At 43.5% G+C, this 18519-nt stretch overlaps 1 protein-coding gene across 2 annotated transcripts in view; it reads right to left on the reverse strand.

Annotated features, from left to right (window-relative positions):
* Positions 1-18519, reverse strand: part of MTRR (5-methyltetrahydrofolate-homocysteine methyltransferase reductase) — a 49600-nt gene that overhangs the window by 11982 nt on the left and 19099 nt on the right. The window contains exons 1-8 of one of the 2 annotated variants that reach the window (XM_077879614.1): positions 18293-18406; positions 16359-16521; positions 14601-14754; positions 12122-12239; positions 9213-9588; positions 3937-4059; positions 1775-1928; positions 762-850 (exon numbers count right to left, since the gene is read on the reverse strand). In XM_077879614.1, the coding sequence (XP_077735740.1) occupies positions 762-850; positions 1775-1928; positions 3937-4059; positions 9213-9588; positions 12122-12239; positions 14601-14754; positions 16359-16487 (1143 nt within the window). In that variant the 5' untranslated portion in view covers positions 16488-16521; positions 18293-18406. Of the gene's footprint in view, positions 1-761; positions 851-1774; positions 1929-3936; positions 4060-9212; positions 9589-12121; positions 12240-14600; positions 14755-16358; positions 16522-18292; positions 18407-18519 lie in introns of those variants that run through there. The other variant, XM_077879615.1, reaches the window with a different exon arrangement.

Consider the following 18519-nt stretch of genomic DNA (forward strand, 5'->3'; position numbering starts at 1 on the left):
AGACCATAAAAAAGGCCTTGAGGAGGGCAGCTATTCAGCTATTCAGCTATTTATTCAGCACTATTTATGAGCATCGGCAAAGCACAGTTGGGAAGTCACCCCCATTCATGCCCATTCGAGGGACCGGGTTAGAAGGAATCATTTACAACCATCTTTTAAAATACAGTTCCCAGCATCCTACTGACATCTAGTGGATCATTCTCCCTCCACATTCATCTAAACATCAATATAATCCATGAGAACTTTTCATTTTTCCTGAAGAGTCTGATTTAACATACTTTCACATGGAAGAGATCTCAATATTAAATGGGTGGCAAGTAGGGGAAAGCCTGCCCTCTCAAAAGCTTTCTGTCATCAATTAGAAAAAGGGTCAAGTGCAGCTGGATAACATAACATCATCTGAGGTCACTTTAATCACTAATTAATGCAGCACATCTAGTTAATATCTAGTAAAAATAGGATGAGCACTGGGTGTTATTCTGTATGTTGGCAAATTGAACACCAATAAAAAATAAATTTATTATAAAAAATATCTAGTAAAACTTTAAAAAAAATCTCATTTCAACAAAAAACAAAATTTCAATATAAACACAACATAAAAATATCTGTCTATGACAGCTGCAAAGATATCATATACCTTGGGGAACTACTTTGAAAACATGCTATAAAAGCCATACTTGGAAGCCTTCAAAGGGCAAACACCAGATTTAATAAATCCTACACAGAGCTAAGTATACTTTTAGTTACCCAAAGGAAAGTACCTTTTTAGGAACTGCTCGTATTTCAAGGCACCAGGTCAGAATGAACTGGAGAGAACGTCCCTCAGGTATGTGCTGGGGTAAGGCCGCTCCTTTTCAGGTAGACAGGAGAGAGTCCGTTACAAAGAAAGTAAAGGATTAAGATGTTTTTGCATTCTTAAAAACACAACTGTATACTTTACATTACTGTGCTACCAAGGTACACAGTATGATTTGTGGCAATGTTTATGCAGTCAAAAAAATTTCCAAAATGAACATAAGGGGAAAAAAACCTTACAAAAAAAAATAGAAGAATTATAAATTCAATAGTATTATTAGCCACACCTTAATTTACCAAAGATAGATCTTTAGTATCTTTGGTAAGGATACCAAATCTAGGTATACCAAATTAAGAGGGAAATTATCCGAAGCCAAGGAACAAAAAGCCAAGAGATGGCACCTGTCCATTAACACTGTGTATTATTCTCAAAAAGAATTTTAGAACTGATGGAACTCCAATTCAAGGTTGTATGCAAATATATACATATATATATATATAAACTTATATATATATATAAACTATATATATATAAAACTTCCTTTAATCACGAAAATAAAATTTTAAGTAAGCAATAAATATGCTATGAGAAATACACATGATAAGAAAACTTAAAATTCACATAATAAGTTTACTGTAGTACTCTTATGTAACTCAAAAACAAAATAAAGCTAACTGCAAAAAGTTAACAAACCAGCCCAACAACTTACCAGCTTCTTCGAGACTACAGCTACATGCATTTTTACTGTCTAACACTGTCCAAATAAGCATAAAATCTATTATCATCCTACTCACCATACCTCATGTGAAAGTTAAAAAACCCACAAGCCAGCGAGTGCCTGTGTTCTGTCCACTGACCCATGGCAAGTGCTCGGACCACCTGTGTAGCTGTCACCTAGGGTGCAGGGAGGGGGTCCCCTGCACTTGTGACCTCCAACCTGTAGCCCAATGACATCCTAAGAAGAGATCAGGGCTGTACCTTTCTTTTTTGTGTCTGCCTTAATTTTCAAGAGGACACAGTACTCTCTTCTGTCTGTGAGCTGCAGTCTTTCCAGTAGGTTTTGTACCTCAGAATCACTGTTGGGACAGATCACGTTGAAGGCATCTCCAGGTTGATAGGAAAAATCTGTTTTCTAAAGAAGAAACATGAAAAAAAAAAAAAAAAAAGCCCATATTAAACAGTTTTCGTTGTGGGGAAACAAAATAATGTTTTTTATTATATGATCCTTTTATGAATTAGAAACAAATGATTCTAACTGCAAAAAAACAAGCTCAACTGAACAAATTTACTTTCATTACGAGTTACTTTTTTCTCTTTTTAAGTAATCTGTATGCCCAACGTGGGGCTCAAATTTACAACCCCAAGATCAAGAGTCACATGCCCATCTGATGCCCCAGGAGTTACTTTATTTTTTTATTTTTTTAAAGATTTTATTTATTTATATATTCATGAGAGACACAGAGAGAAAGAGAGGCAGAGACACAGGCAGAGGAGCAGGAGAAGCAGGCTCCATGCTGGGAGCACGACAAGCCTGACGTGGGACTCAATCCCAGGTCTCCAGGATCACGCCCTGGGCTAAAGGTGGCACTAAACCACTGAGCCACCGGAGCTGCCCCAGGAGTTACTTTAAAAAAAAAAAAAAAAAATCAAAGTCATCCAATGTTTTGCTTTATATCACTTCAGTATTTTTTACATTAGTTAAAATCTTTCTCATTTAAGATGCCTAGGTGGGATCCCTGGGTGGCGCAGCAGTTTGGCGCCTGCCTTTGGCCCAGGGTGCGATCCTGGAGACCCGGGATCGAATCCCACGTCGGGCTCCCGGTGCATGGAGCCTGCTTCTCTCTCTGCCTGTGTCTCTGCCTCTCTCTCTCTGTGTGACTATCATAAATAAATAAAGAAAAAAATATTAAAAAAAAAAAAGATGCCTAGGTAATATTTTAACAATCAATGTAAAAATCCCTCTTATGAAAACATACGTTATGAAGGAGAGAAACTATTGAAGGCAGTCTGCACTTGTTCTGTTTCCTTTCTTTAGGGGAAGAGGAGGGGTGAGAGATGACACGTTATTTTTCCTTACGAAACATAAAAGTTACAGCACCTGGTTGGTACTGTGATGAAGATGGGCTGGAGGAGCCACCTTCCACCTCATGGCTATTTATAACATGATGCAGAACAAGGGCAGGATCCGGAGAGACCTCTGACCCCACATGCTCACAGCCCTGGCCTGTGAGGGGCAAAGACTAAACCACCTACTGGCCAACCTTCACCGTTTTATGACAAAAGTATAGAACAGAATAAAAAGCAAAATGCTTTAGTGTACAACGAATATTTAACAATATGGATTATTAAAATGTTCCAAAGGAATGCAAAACTACTCAATGATACACAAGCAAAACTACTCAATGATACACAAGCAAACCATGTAGTTTTGATGCCTGTCATTTTTTTCCCCTATTAGAAGTTCAATGACATCTACATGGACAGCCCTGACACAACCTTTTCTGAAAGCACAACCCACTTCTCAGGCCTTCCATTGAAATACAGCTGAGTAACTTTGAAGATGTACTTAAGCACTGAGGTTACAGGATTAGCAATTAGCTTCTTAACTGAGGCTAGTGGTTTGGGGCAGGGGTTGGGCTCATGGATGGAGTTGAGAGAGTCAGCATGTAAGGCCCTGTATATACAAAATGTTTATGCATAAGGCATGGGTGTGGGGAGCAGGGGTGGACCATGACTCTTTCCAGATTCTCAAAGCAATGAGGACCACCACTATGAGAAATGAAGCGTTCTAGGCCTGTCTGGTCTGAGCTCTATTTCTAACTGCTGGCTGACTTCAGGCGAGCAGGTGCCTTTCTCAGGCCTCTTCTCCCGTGGAAAATCCTGCTCTGATTCCAGAACTCTTTCGTGGCTTCCTGAGTAAGGGAGCAACACCATTTTTTCAAGCTGAGTCACCTCCAGGGTCACTCCTCATGTTAGCCCCTTCCTGAAGTGAAAAGAGAACAGGTGGGAGGTGGGGAGGACAGACAGATCAGATATCCTACCAGAGGCTCTCCTCCCTGAGTGTGCAGACTACAAAAACACACAAGGCTCCACACTTCTTGACAACATAACGGTACTGAGACATAAATTCTCTAACTTACTGAAATGTCCAATTCCACCAGAAGAGTGGTTTTTATGGCATCATTTGTAGTCAGTTGAACTGCTTTTGAAATTGGAACTTGAAAAATTGGATCCACTGAAGTCACAGATGCTTGGCTTTCCTCCTTGAGAAACAAATGTGATAAAGTATTACTAAATGCAGTTTCAATTTTACTTACCATTGCTTCACTTAGTGTCTAGGTAAGATCTACATGATCTTATAAAATATCCTAGATATTTAAGTATTCTTTTCTAAGGCAAATGACTGCAAACAATGGTCTTTCAATCTTTCAGAAAAGGCAGCTCATCCATACCTTAAACTCCTTGGCTATTAGACAAATTTCTGGGATATTTACTGGAAATATCAGATATTAGCATTTTCACATAAAGGTCTAATAATCTTCCAAATAAACCATGCAAAAGGAGACTATATGCATGTATGATTTTAGGAAGGAGATTCTAAAGGAAAGGACATGTTTGAAGTTGGGAGACCCCTGCACAGGTGTTCATAAGAACCCAGAGTGGCGGCCACTGCACTGATCAATACATTGCACTGATCAACACAGAGGCCACTAGCCACATGTGCCTGAGGAACTAAACTCTTTTATTTTTATTTATTTGGATTTAAATGATCATGTATGGCTAGTGGCTCCTGTATTAGATAGCACAGGCCTTGGGAAACTGCAAAGAAGCCAAATTCATTGTACTATTTCTGCTCCTTTTCTAACTTGATGTTCCTAAGTTCTGTTGCAGATAGAAACTTACAAAATGCTAATCAGTCAATATTGGATAAATGGCTATGTGGAAAAAATGGGAAAAGGGTTAGAGCCTGACAATCATCACATATGGGGCACTAGCAATGCCCCCCACCTAAGACAGCCTTCAGCAAGGCTGCTGGGAATGCTGTCAACAGAGGGCCCTCGGCCAGCTCATGGTCACCTCTGAGAGGGACTTCAGCATTTCCAGGTCACACCTCCTTTCAAAGGTAGCCCATATCCAATGATTAATCCATGACTATAAAGGCCCAGCCCCTTTGCCCCAAATCAAGACAATGTTGAAGGGCCATCCCAGCTCCAGAGAACCCCGTGAGGGTGGCTGGGGCCTTTGCTGGGACGTATCACAGCCCACTTCTCACTGTGTCCTCTCCGGTTTCTGTCCCCTCCATTCCCCAAGGTGAGGATCCCAAGGGGATAACCTAAAAAATAATCATAAAGTTTGATTCAAAGGAACCCAGTCTATAACAGCCGGTGCTAGAGTGGTTTCAAGAAAAAAGGCTAAAATGGGAGTTTGGAGCTGGATTACCCACCTGGCTGACAGTGAGCACGCAACACCGGTGAGATCACAAGGTGACAGTGCAAGAGCAAAGCGGGATGGTGCACTGTAAAGGGAATGAATTAGCCAGTACACTACAGCTAGTGCGTGAGATCTATGGGGAAATGGCACTGATAAGACCAGCAGAACTGTGGGTTTTGCCAAACCTCATTGACACTTCTGGAAATTATGCAAAAAACTGAGAAAAATTAATCAACAATTAAACACTAAGTGTGAAGCCAGAGAACATCCTCTGTAGCACACAAAGAAGCTGCTCATCTCTTGTAGCCTGACAGAATGCTAAAGGCCTAACGGGCAAAGAATGGCTTCCTGGCAGCGGAGGGAGGACACGTGGGTTGATAATCTTGAATCCTTAGATTCCCTTGAACCTGCTCAGCCTGCAGAAATGACTTCCTCCTATGAAGAGCAAGACTTCCTTCTTGCATTAAGACCTCTACCTACAGGATGCGCCCATGCCCCACTCTTGCATCCCATCTCTTCCGACTGCCAGGCCAATGAGGGTTGAGTCACGACACAGCAGGCCACAGATGTGCTGGGCCAGCTAACACAGGCGAGGGGCTACGCTCTGAAGAGTGTTGGGCGCAGCCACACACACAGCAGCAGAAGCCAGCAAAGTATGCATGGGACAGAATGTTAAGGTCCTGGACCAAGGAGAGTAGAACATCAACTTGGACAGAAGGGATGTGCTAACTGGGAACACTATCCTAGGACACTGGCTTTAACACCCTGGCCGCAGCCTTCAGAGATGGCTACGAGGACAAGGAGAAAGCAAAAGTCCACACTAAATGAGGCAGAACTGCTGGGACTTCCATGGCCAACATTAGAAGACAGGATTAAAAGGCTCAGAAGTAGTCACAGTAGAGTGGATGAAACTACGAAGAGCCAAAATCTATCAGATGATGATGTTCCCAGGTGCACCCAGAGCATATACCACTGCCAAGGCCAACAGGACAATGCTGGTGAGGGGCACCACAAAGCTGCTCAGCGCTGGCCACTCTGCTGGCCAGAGCTAACAGGCTGGGCCAACACTGGGAAAGCCCAAACCACCAAAGAAGAGAGGGAGGTAGGAGCATTTAGCCAGCAAGGCCCTGCGGGAGTTGGAGGGAGGCATAATTATCAGTGAGCAGGAAAGGTGGGAGACTTGGCAACACCCCAAAAATTGTACTCAATAAGGCTTCCCAGTCCTTCTCTCAGAGGGTAAAAGTACACTAGGCCAAGGGGAACACCAAGTAACCCAGGAAGCTCTAGAAGAGGGTCCAAGTTATGTGTTACTCAGGAACTCCCAGTGTCATCATGGGTCATGCACCGGAGTGGGGCCTACAGGGCCAGGCAGTAAACAGGAGCCCTGGACCAGGTCCGGTGCCCTGGGTCCACTCAGTTCTTGGCCTATGGTTAAGGGCTATATAGTGGGGAGGCCAAAAGGAAGTCTCTGAATATGACACTTCCTCTCCCCTCACCAAGGCAGAAAGTAAAAAATACAGCATCCTGAGGAAGGGCAGGTATCAATAGCATCCCTAAAAATGTATAGAACAAGGTATGGTCTCCATCTAATTGACCAACCTGGTCCCTGCAACACCCAAGCGGATCCTGGGGGAGGACAATGAACCACAAGGAACACAAGCCAGCAGTAGCCCCAACTGCAGCCTCCGTGCAGGATGGTTTCCTGGGCTGGAGCAGATTAATATAGCCTCAGGCACATGGCAGCTGGAGAGACTGAGCCATTGTGCTCTTTCCCATCTCTATCCCTAAAAAGGACCACACACTTTCACTTGGAACAATTTCCACTTACAATTTTGCTACAAGACTGTGTTAATGCTCCTGCCAGCTGTTTTAACAGTCTGAATCAACACAGAACATCTGGACATTCAGCAAAACATCACACCAGCCCACTACATCAGAGACATTTTGCTAATCAGACTAAAGGTGCAAGCAGTGGCTTGTGTATGAGAGTTTCTGGTAAGGCCCATGCCCTGTGCAGACCGAGGGGCCAGTGCTCTAAATACAATGTCCAGGAGTCCAACATCCTGGGGTGTAACAGGACACCCATTCCAGTAACGGACTAGGCATCTTGTACCTCACTTCACCTGGAGAGTTTATCAGCTGGAAGGCCGTTTAGGATCTAGAGCAACGCCTTCCACTAACTGGGACGACTGCTCCGACCCAGACATCAGGTGACACAACAGACAGCCAGCTGTGAGAGGGGTGCAGAGCAGGAAAGGGCTGTGCGGCAAATCAAAGGGATGGTATGGTAAGAGGCCCTGCTGCTTATAACCACATGATCCAGAGACCCCACAGGAGACCCCACAGGCAAAGAGACACCAGGAATGGGGACCAGATGCTGTATGAAGCGGAACTGGCTGAGCCAACACTAAAGCCCAACTGCCCACTCTGTCCAATGTTGCTCCCCCTTCCCCTTCTTGGTTCCCTAATGTGAGGATCCCAAGAGGATGCTCTCCCCAAAAAAGTATACATATATGTTTTTCCAACCCCTTTTCCAAGTGTATCCCTTGAGCAAACATACCCAAATAGGCCTTAACTAGCTGAGATTTTTAAAATCTTTCAACCACATTACCAGCAACTGAAGCCTGTTTAATGACACCTGCCATAACAGAAAAGTTCTCAGAGCCTCCTCCTGCTGAACTGCCCTGGCAGGTAAATCACTTTCCACATCCCTCTGCCACACACATCCATACATGCTACATGGGGCTCTCCACCCTGCCTGTGCACTCCATGCCCACCATCGCCCCACACCCACCATCCAACCCTATGTTTACTAGGGCACTCAGGTCTAGTCCCAAACCTGTAATTACCTCACTTAACGTTTAAATTTGCCCAACAATGAGGCATAAGTGGGAAACAATACCTAATAATTGTTTCTATAAACACGTTTATCTGAATCCTTTAGAAGACACTATAAAGAAATGTTAAAAAAAAAAAAAAAAAAAAAACACTATCCTAACAAGTGTTGGCAAACAGCTCTAATGTACTAGAAAGTTATATTTAAATTGCCTCTCAGATGTCTAAGCCTTGCTTCATTAAAAGTGAATCAAGAAACAAATAGGGATCCTGCACTGAGGGGGTGCGGTTTACGTGAAACCCCACAATCAGCCACTCTAAAGAAAGAGGGCGTGGCTCTTCATGGAAAGATTGGCTGCAATGGAAATTTATTCTAGGCACGCTGGAAGGAGTTTCAGGATGCCAGATACTGACACAGTAGCCAGACATCAGCTGTTATTCAACCCGATGCTCAAAATTTGCAGACTACTTTAAAGGCACTTCTTTTTTATTTAAATTAAATTTGCCAACATATAGTACATACTTAGTTTCAGATGTAGTTCTTTATTGGTAGAAGAAATACACTTGACAAAAGAAAACTATTTCATACAGGCAAAAACTAGCCTATAAGGTATTACCAAGATAAAAAATAATCCACAAAGTGAAGCATCCCAGGATATCAAAAGTCCATGCTGGAAAAGAGATCTGACTGTAAATTAGTGCTTCAAGTTTAGCTAAAGTAATCTCCCGAGTGCCCACAGCAACTTGCCACCACCTGACTCACACCTAAAATGAGAAACAATTGTCCAAAATAACAGAGAAACTGAGTTCTTAAGTATCTGCTGCTTCAAAGACAGATGTAATACAAGCACTTCTGCAAGGCACAGGCAAACATTCTGTAAGGGGCCAGACAGCAACCATCTCAGGCTCTGACAGCCTCCTGGTAACCACTGAACTCCACCAGTTTAGTGGAGCAGCAGCCACAGACAACATGTGAATGGGCAGGCAGGCTTGTGTTCCTATAAATCTTTACTTCCAAGACACGGGGTGAACCACATCTGACCAGCAAGCCAGTTTGTTGACCTCTGTTGTAATGTAATAAACAACAACAAAGCAGCACCCTTGATAAGTTAATATTCTATAGCATGCGGCATAAAGTAAAACCACTTACCTGGCCGACAGACTCCTGCAGATGCACCTGCAAATATTCTGGTGGTAAGGCGGGAATACTCAGAGAGGCTTGTGAGAGTGGGGCTATCGAGTGGGTAAGTGAGGACTGAGATTCCGCTGTCGGAGCACTTGACTGATCTCTATTCACTGCATTCTGTTCCTGAACCTCAGAATCCTTTCTCCCCGGATCATCTAATCTCAGAAGTTCAACTTGTGATTCAATATATAATAATTCTGGTTTCACAGGTTCCATCCTTTGGGAGGCATTAGATGCCATCTTGAGAGCTTCATTCCTCTCTTTTTCTCTACTGGACATAAAGTACTTCGTGAGAGCAGCCCAAAGTCCGTTAATCCATGGCTCAACCACAAGTTCTAAACTGATGGTTATAACAAAAAAGGAAAAAAAAAAAAAAACAAATGCCTAAGTTCTCCATTTAAATATATAATAGGAAAATGGCAGTCTATTTGGCAGAATGCTATGCAAATGTCAAAAACACCAAAAATAATGACTATCAGAAAACATAATATACTTATAATTAAGTTAAAAACATTATTCTGTGTTCATTAGCATTTTAGCTGTAAATAAAATGAGCATAACGGTCAGAAAAGAAATGAAATCATTTTAGTAATAGTAACAGGAATAGGATTGTTCTTAGCTTCTTAAAATGTAGTTGGTAATCTTTATTTCAAAAGTCGTAATTTTAAGTAAGCATGTAAAATTCTCATGAGGCTAAGACACTTAACCCAAATCCAAGTCTACTCTAATATCACATATTTACATATGTCAAATGTACCATTTTTTTTGCTTAGCTCATTTACTAATTTTTTTTCCCCTATTGATTAAAGTATCACCAGGATATCACTCTGGATTAATACTAAGTATTTTGACTAAGTAAATAGTTCAAACCTTCAACTAGTCCTGAACATTTGGTAGTATTTCCAGGGAGTCTAAAGGAAGAAAAAAAAAACCACACTAATTTTCCTTTAGAAAAGCTGAAAGAATCATAGGTATGTTTTATAATATGGTAGCATATTTACTAATAAACAAAGTAGGATAAGCCAGCAACAACATTCCCTATATTCCCTGAACAGTGAAACTTTAAGTACAATAAAAAGAAACCATCCATCAGAATCTTGGAAAGACCAACCTTCTCATTTTTCATCACAATTCAAAGGACATATCAATTAAATTCTAATTCATAAAGTTAAATAACAGGAAAAGGCATATTTTAGACCTCGGTCTTGTTATGATTCTGGCTATAATCTCATTAGTACACATCCCTCCCTCAGAGCCTTTGGAAAAGCAAGTACATAAAATTCTGGGTTCCACAATGACAGCTACGTTTAAAATGCCATTCTTGCAGCTCAGACATATTAAGACGGTAACCCTCCCAGCAAGAGAGCTAACATCCACAAAATACTTAGTAGAGGGTAGACATTATTCTAAGAGGACAACGTGTATCAATTCATCTGTTCCTCCCCAAAACTTTCCAGAACACACACTATTTCCCCCTATTTCACAGAGTTGTAAAGGTGAAGCACACAAAAGGTAAGTAATATGACCAAGATTTCACAGTCAGTGAAGGGGAGGTGGGGGGTAATCAAGGATCTGCAAGCAGGTAACTAGACTCCACTCTGTGTTCTTAACCCCATCAATGTGCTGGCTGGTACAATAAGCCAGGATATCTCCTTAAAAATAATTTTAGAAGAGGGAAAATTCAAGTGAGGTGGTTAGGTTGAGGAAAACACAGTCCAGAATCTTAAAACTGGATCCAGTGAATAAACAGGAAAACTGAAAGCCTCTGTAGGAAGAAAAATATGGACTCAGTGATAGGCCCAACGGGTTCTGTAAGAAGTTAGCAAGTAAATGGCTCATATGAGACAAAAAACACTTAATGGCAACAGGATTCTGGCAAAAACCAAAAACACAAAAAAACGCACAAAAAGATCAATATAGACAGACAAAACATGCAAGGCAATGTAGTAGAGCTTTGTCACAATTCAGAACACGTGTGCTGGGGATGTGGAAAAAATCCAGCTCATTCCTACCAATGATGGAGAAAGTGGATGTGGACAGTGGGCTGAGTGAAGAGAAGCATCCCCAGCACACCCACGCAAGGTGGTACTGTGCAGAAAAGCAAGCACTTGCTGAATTTGTCATCATTCATAAACAAAGGTCAAGTGAGTGAGAAGTTAATATATGCACCAAGAAGGAAAAAAAAAATCAAGTGGGTGTGCTGTTATTTGCTGAAATAGCAGAAGGCTAAATGATAAACTATGTTGGACAACATCTATTATAAGATCTTTTAATAAACACATAAAGAGGATTTGAAAGATGGCACACAGGGTATAATACTGAACTATAAAAACAAGAGTAAACTAATGGAAACGGGGACTATATTTCTACCTAGCACCGTGGCAAGTGCTCATTAAGATGTTAAGGGAGAGAGCCAAAGCACGTAGCATCCCTAAAGGCCCCTGGTCTGTGTCCTCTGTCAGTGAAGCACGGCCTGCTGGGCACCTTCCCTGTGAAGACCCACAGTCACTCTGTGCACATGGCAGAGAAACAAACATAAAGGCTATTAACGTTCCTAAAGAAAATGTGGACCCCTACAAATGCCTACACATTTCAAGATAGAGAACTGTCCTGTGGCATCCTTTCAAAATTCTTCCATTAGCAGGTATGGAGATGGGTGAGGCGCTTAAAAAAGTCAACGGAATACAAATGTAAATCAAGCTCAGGTTGATCTGTGGTCCTAGGGCTAAAAAAGCTAACAAAATGAAAATATCACTTTCAAAATAAAATCTTCAGTGCCAAGTCAAAAATCACATTTCATAAACTCACAAACTTTCATCTAGTACAAATAAAGGCTGACTGGAAGTGGCAGAGGAGAAGCACGTTGTTCTTACCCTACACAGTCATCCGCGTGTCCGGTGTCATAGAAATGCTGGGCACCAAGCTCCTGAAGTCGCTTATCAATGATCTTCCCACCGTTACAGAAGTATGTATATTCTGAATCACCCAGCCCTAAAGAGCCCAGATAGACTATTAGTGCACACATAGTAACATATAAATTTAAAGATTACAGAGGAGATAAATACTTGAAACAATATCATCCCACGCTCTGATTAATAATACACACCTTCACTTTTTCTGAAGTAATACTAAGTATGCAAATAACTGTCTTCTATTTCACAATGTTGAAGTATCAAATGCATCCAAACAAAAAAAAAACACTTTTTGGCCATTGTTAAGAGAAGTATTTTCACATTTTTGTAACCTTGAATCTAAGAATATGGAAACCTTTGGCAGCCCGTGTGGCTCAGCGGTTCAGCACTGTCTTCAACCCAGGGCCTGATCCTGGAGACCAGGTATTGAGTCCCACGTCAGGCTCCCTGCATGGAGCCTACTTCCTCTGCCTGTGTCTCTGCCTCTCTCTTTCTCTGTCTCTCATGAATAAATAAATAAAATCTTTAAAAAAGAATGGAAACCTTAAAACAAGAATTAGGTGAGTTTAAAAAAATGTAACATCTGTATTTGCAGATTTTTCTGATCTGGTGCAAAGGTCTGCAAACTACAGCTAGTGGGTCAAATACCACTATAAATAGTATCTCTTCTATAAATATAGTATCTCTTCTGTAAATAAAGATGTGTTGGAACACAGCCAAGTCCATTTGTTCACATACAGTTTATGGCAGCTGCAACAGCAAAGTGGTTGTTGTAAAGAACACATGGTCTGCAAAACTTAAAATGTTTACCACCTGGCCTCTACTGAATTACTGACCCCTAATCAAGAGCATAGAGAGGTGCATCTGCAACATAATCATTTCCTGTATTTCTGTGTTAGGTGAATGAGGAACTACTTCTGTTTCCTGGTCAGAAAATGGACTAATGCTTTCATGCTTCCTCAAAAATGTTAAAGTGTCAATATCTTCCTTAAAAATTAAAAGTGTCAATATCTCAGTTGTTTAATCATCTCCATGTACTTTCCCAACAAGAACAGAGTGAGCAATGTGAGGCCATAAATGGCATAACAGTGACTAGAATGGTTGGATACTTTTTTTCAAGATTTTTATTTAAGACAGAGAGAGAGAGCATGCATGCACACATGAACAGGGGGTGGGGCAGAAGCTGGCTCCTCACTGAGCAGGGAGCCTGAAATAAGGCTCAATCCCACGACCCGGGGATCATGACCTGAGCTGAACACAGACAGTTAACCAAATGAGCCACTCAGGTACCTCCAGTTGGATTCTTTTTTTGAGGAATTTTTTTAAAGCAATACATACATGTTCATTCTAGAAAATAAAGAAATTAAAAAACTTGAATAAAAAATATACTCTAAAATACTTTTTTAAAAGCTTTTTTATTTATTCGTTTCAGAAAGACAGAAAGAACACAAGCAGGAGGAGCAGCAAAGGGAGAAACAGACTCCCAAATGAGCTGGGAGCCCAACTTGGGACTCGATCCTAGGACCTAGAGATCATGACCTGAGCCAAAAGCTCAACCATGCTTTTGATGGATGATGGCTGATGGATGCTCAACCATCTGAGCCACCCAGATGCCCCTCTAAAATAGCCTCTTGAGTAAGTTATACAAAGACAGATCTTAGCCAGGGTCATAACCTCAATTTTCTAATCAGTTACTTATCACAGCATAATTCATCTTTACCAGATACTTTCCCCCCAAATAATTCTCAAAGAAGATTCAAAGAACATAGATCACGAGCTAGTAATATAGGCTCTGAATTCTCTCTCTAGTGTCCTATCTTGCTGAGCTAGTCCTTCTGATCTTTATCATAGTTTTCTAACCTATACTTTACAGAGCTCCAAGCCAGTGTTTCCTAACCTGGGATACACACTAAAATTACTAAAATGACCAGGGAGCTTCTAAAACCACTGATGCCAGGGCCCCACCTTCAAACAATTATGTAAGGATCACTGGAGGTGCCCCCCACCACTGATCTTGACATGTGGCTAGGATTAGAAATCATCCTAGGGCACTGGTTCTTAGGGAGATCAGATCTACATGGGAGTTTTGTTTTGTTTTGTTTTTAAACAAAACAAGAAAACAATAAAACAGCATTCACAGTTGTTCCTTCAGGGCTTTTTTTAGGGTGGAGGGTGGTAGGGAAACAGCAGCTGATATTCTGAAAACTTTCCTGGTTGAATCTGATGGTTAAGAATGCTATTCTAGGGGCTTCACAGAGGTGCTGCTGTGGGATGGAGATAGGGGAGGCATTCACAGAACACAGCACATTATAAAAATGCATACAACGTGTAGGTGTAAATAAAAAGCTAAGAACAAAACCTATACAACTATATACATTCAGATACCAGAATTAAAACCAGTAATAGCTGAACATAGGCAGAGGGCAAACACAGTCCATACCCAGTAATCCATACCGCAGGTGAGCAAAGAAATCTATGGGCAGAGCCTTGTCCTGTATTTCTTTCACGAACTTGCGTGCAGTGTCGGGTGGGTCTCCGGTACCCGTGGTGGAAACCACCACTACAAGAGGTGCTGTTTCGGTTTTCAGATCATACTACAAAACAAGGATGGCATGTCAGGGATCTATGGCTGCACATAGTTTTGACTTAACACATCAGCAAGGCAACCAGCTCAGTCTTCTATACCCAGAGCCAGTCATCTGTGCTGCACGTGGCTTCACAGCACAGAGGGCACAGAGCGTTTCCAAGTTGGGAAAGGGCAAATGTTACCCTCATTCCCTCAGGGTCCAGGGAGCTCGGAATACCGAGGGGATAAACAGAGATCAAGCTTCTTCATTCTAATCCTCACTTAAATTTAAATATTCCAAAAAGAGTACTTCACTATCTCTATCTCTAATGATCCCACGAGCTCCACTGCTCATAACTCTGAGGAATTCACTTATCTTTCACGCAGATACAAGGATCTGAGCTACCATATTACCAGGTGATTCAATGCTTACAGGCTACAGCACAAGCTGTATACCAAAATGACACAGTTTGTTAAAGTACCTTCATCTGGAAAGGACTACCATGACCTAGGAAGTAGAGAGCCATCTGTTTAGACCTGGGTCAGGAACTGGAGAAATCAATCAGCTGGGGAGAGCAAACATGTACTACTCACTAATTTTCAAATAGCTGCTGGCCTAGGTGGTGATGTGACCCCACAGGGCCAAATCAGGGCTAGTTAAATGATGCTGACAACTTTGTTTGTAGTAACAGATTCAGATTATATTCTAGCATGTGGTACCTGCAATGCCAACACTGAAGTTACTGCAGAATGACAGGACCTGCTGAGGGTGGTGTTGGGTGAGTGGCTACATCTGAGGTCATCTTGACCCTGACACATAAAGGTTTTCCTATGAACTGAGTTTATAATTCACTTGTGCTGCTGACATCTAGTCTTTTGGACTAGAGACCAGAGGAGGTTATGAACTTGAGTGAGTGTACCAGCAGGGTAACTGTTAAAGTACTGAGCTAAATTTGACGTATATGTGGCTGGCACATTACCTGTGCTTATATAGAAGCTCCTGCCGACGGCTATGGACTGAATTGTAGAAAGCAGTAGAATCTAGAGAACTCAATCAGACAACTGAGAGAAGAATACAGATCTGTTATGACCTTATGTAACCTAAGGCAGGAATTTCTGCAGAGACTGAGCATAAAAATAAGCAGTCCCTGACCTAAAGAAGCTGACTCTTCTCTAGATCCTTACGCTTTTACTTTAAGTTCTACTCCACAAAAGCACTGCATGGTCCTTCACTTGGAGGCATTCTGACATGAAGGGCAAGGTTTCTATGTTGGGGAAATACAAACAGGGCACTGGGATTCGTGAGTAGGAAGGCACACACGTGCGCGCACACACACACACCACCTCATTAGGTCTCACAGCCACCCTGTGAGATAAGGCAAGCACTACTACTTCCCCATGATTGAGGAGTAGTTACTGGTCTGTTTTTGACACCGTTCTAACTCAAACCTACACTTCTATGTGTTAAAAAAAAAAAAGACAAAAATCTTACAACACAGTTAACAAAATTTCTGTCTTAAAAAAAAGGGGGGGGAGCATGGAGGTTTTCAGTAGCCTACTTTGCTGTTTAACATCGCCTCTCAACCAAAATACTTCGCGTATAAAATACAGTAAAAATGAGTAACCGCTTACCTTATCCGACTCGCTAATACAGTGAAGATCTGCAGAAAATCCATGTGCAAATGCTTTTTCACATATTTCTTCTGCTATGGCCTTTGCCTGTCCTTTCTGTGTAGCATAGAGTAACAAAAACCTCCTCATCACCTCACAGCATAGGCTATAAATTAACAATTACCTGAAAAACAGGAGAGAAAAAGGGATTTTCTTTTTCACTAAGGAGTACACCTCAGGTATTAATCCTGCCTCACAATCTTTTTTAAAAGGTTCCAACAATATCCACATATAATATGAAATAGACTTCTCGGTGTTACAGTAACTGTCAGTGAGTCTAAGAAAGACAGAATTCATCAAACCAGGGAAAATACCGCAGTGAAGCTCTAAGCCCATGGCTCAGAAATCCAACGCTGGGGTCAGACTACCTGCACTTGAATCCAGCATCCGTCACGTGCAACTGCAGAACCTCAGGCAAGCTTTTCAAATAATCTGTGCTGCAGCTCCCCTACCCTTAAAATGGGGAAAGCAGTACCCAACAGACAAGGACGTGCCAGCTGCAAAGACCTGAAGCAGAGCTGAGACACAGTGGCGCTCAATACACCTCAGACATTTTTATTTTAAAAAACATAAGAGGAGTCTGCACAGTTTAGTCAATTAAGCGTCTGCCTGCGGCTCCGGTCATGAGCCAGGAGTCCTGCGATGCGGCTGACTTCGGGCTCCCTGCTCAGCAAGGAGGAAGTCTGCTTCTCCCTCTCCCTCTCCCCACCTTCCCTTGGCTCTTGGGCATGCTCTCTCTCAAATAAATAAAACCTTAACAAAGAAAAAGTAAAAATTCCATTGAAAGTGTAGGATTCTGTTCCTACATGGTCGTAATACCACATAAAGGAATCACAGCGTTGAAGTCAATCAAACTACGTACCCTATTGTTTAATTCCCTATCAAATACACAAGTGAGTGCACGGGTATATAAGCACAGTCAAGCTCAGAATATGTTTTTTTCCTGAAGGGAAAAGCAGCCATGGGACACAGACTTGTTTCCATACTCATCCAGTCTCTAAAGCTGGGGGACTGGTGGGTGCCCGACTGGCTCAGTCCCAGAGGGTGAGACTCTTCATCGGGGGTGGGGAGCTCGAGCCCCCACGTTGGTGGAGGGATCACTTAAATAAATAAAATCTTAGAAAGAATAAAATAAAACTTGGAGACTGTCGTCAACTCGCAGGGGCAGATTTCGACAAACCAGGATCAAATCCTAGCTTTTCTGGAACCGGCCCTCAGTAATTTTATGCTCCCCTGACCTGACCACGCGAAGGGACAAACGAAGCCATAAAGAAATTAAACGAATCGTGCCCGATAACATGTTTAAGACCATGGAACGCGCTTAGGGAAGAGAACAGCGCCTGGCACGGAGCACGTGCTCAAGAAATCCGCGGATTGAACCAACGACCCGGTAAACGGAGGCTACGAAGACGGCACACGAGGAGCGCGGAGGCAGCGAGGCAAAGGTCGCCGCCCGGGTCACTACAGCTACGGACCTCGAGCTCTTCCCGGGCTCCGGGCACGGCCCCCAGTGCCCCCCGCCCCCCGGCCCCCCGCAGCCCACCACCTCCAGCTCCCCCCCCGCAGCCAGCAGGTGTGCGGCCCCCCGGCCCCCGCAGGGCCCGCGCACGGGAGAGGCCGGGAGCAGCTCCCCCTCCCGGCGGCCCGGCGGCCCCTCGCCCCGTCCCCCGCCCCCCCCAGTCTAGGGAAGTGTCCGGGACGGAGACGCCCACGGGGGCCCACAGCGACCCGCGGGGTCGGCGCCCCGGGGCCCAGGCTCCCGGCACACCCGCGAGCGCCCCGCCAGGCCGCCGGAGGTGGGACGCGGGGGCACGGAGGCCGGTGCCCTGGTCCGGGCCCCGAGGGCTCGAGGGAGGCGGGCCGCCGCCCCGGGAACGGCAGCCACCGGGTCCCACCTGAGGGGCCACCGCAGGGGTCGCTCCCGGAGAGCGCGGGACACAGCCTGCCCGGCTCCGGCGCCTGCGCACTCCGTCGCGGCGCGCGCCCCGCCCTCGCCCGGGACCGCGGAGGCGCCGGGGAAGGACCGGGCCAATCACAGCGCTCCGGGCGTGGGCGTGGGCGTGGGCGTGGGCGTGGCCTCCTCCCTACGCCTGCGCCGGGCTGCGGGGGGGGGGGCTGCGGG

Source organism: Canis aureus, chromosome 31, assembly GCF_053574225.1.
Source record: "Canis aureus isolate CA01 chromosome 31, VMU_Caureus_v.1.0, whole genome shotgun sequence".
NCBI lineage: Eukaryota > Metazoa > Chordata > Mammalia > Carnivora > Canidae > Canis > Canis aureus.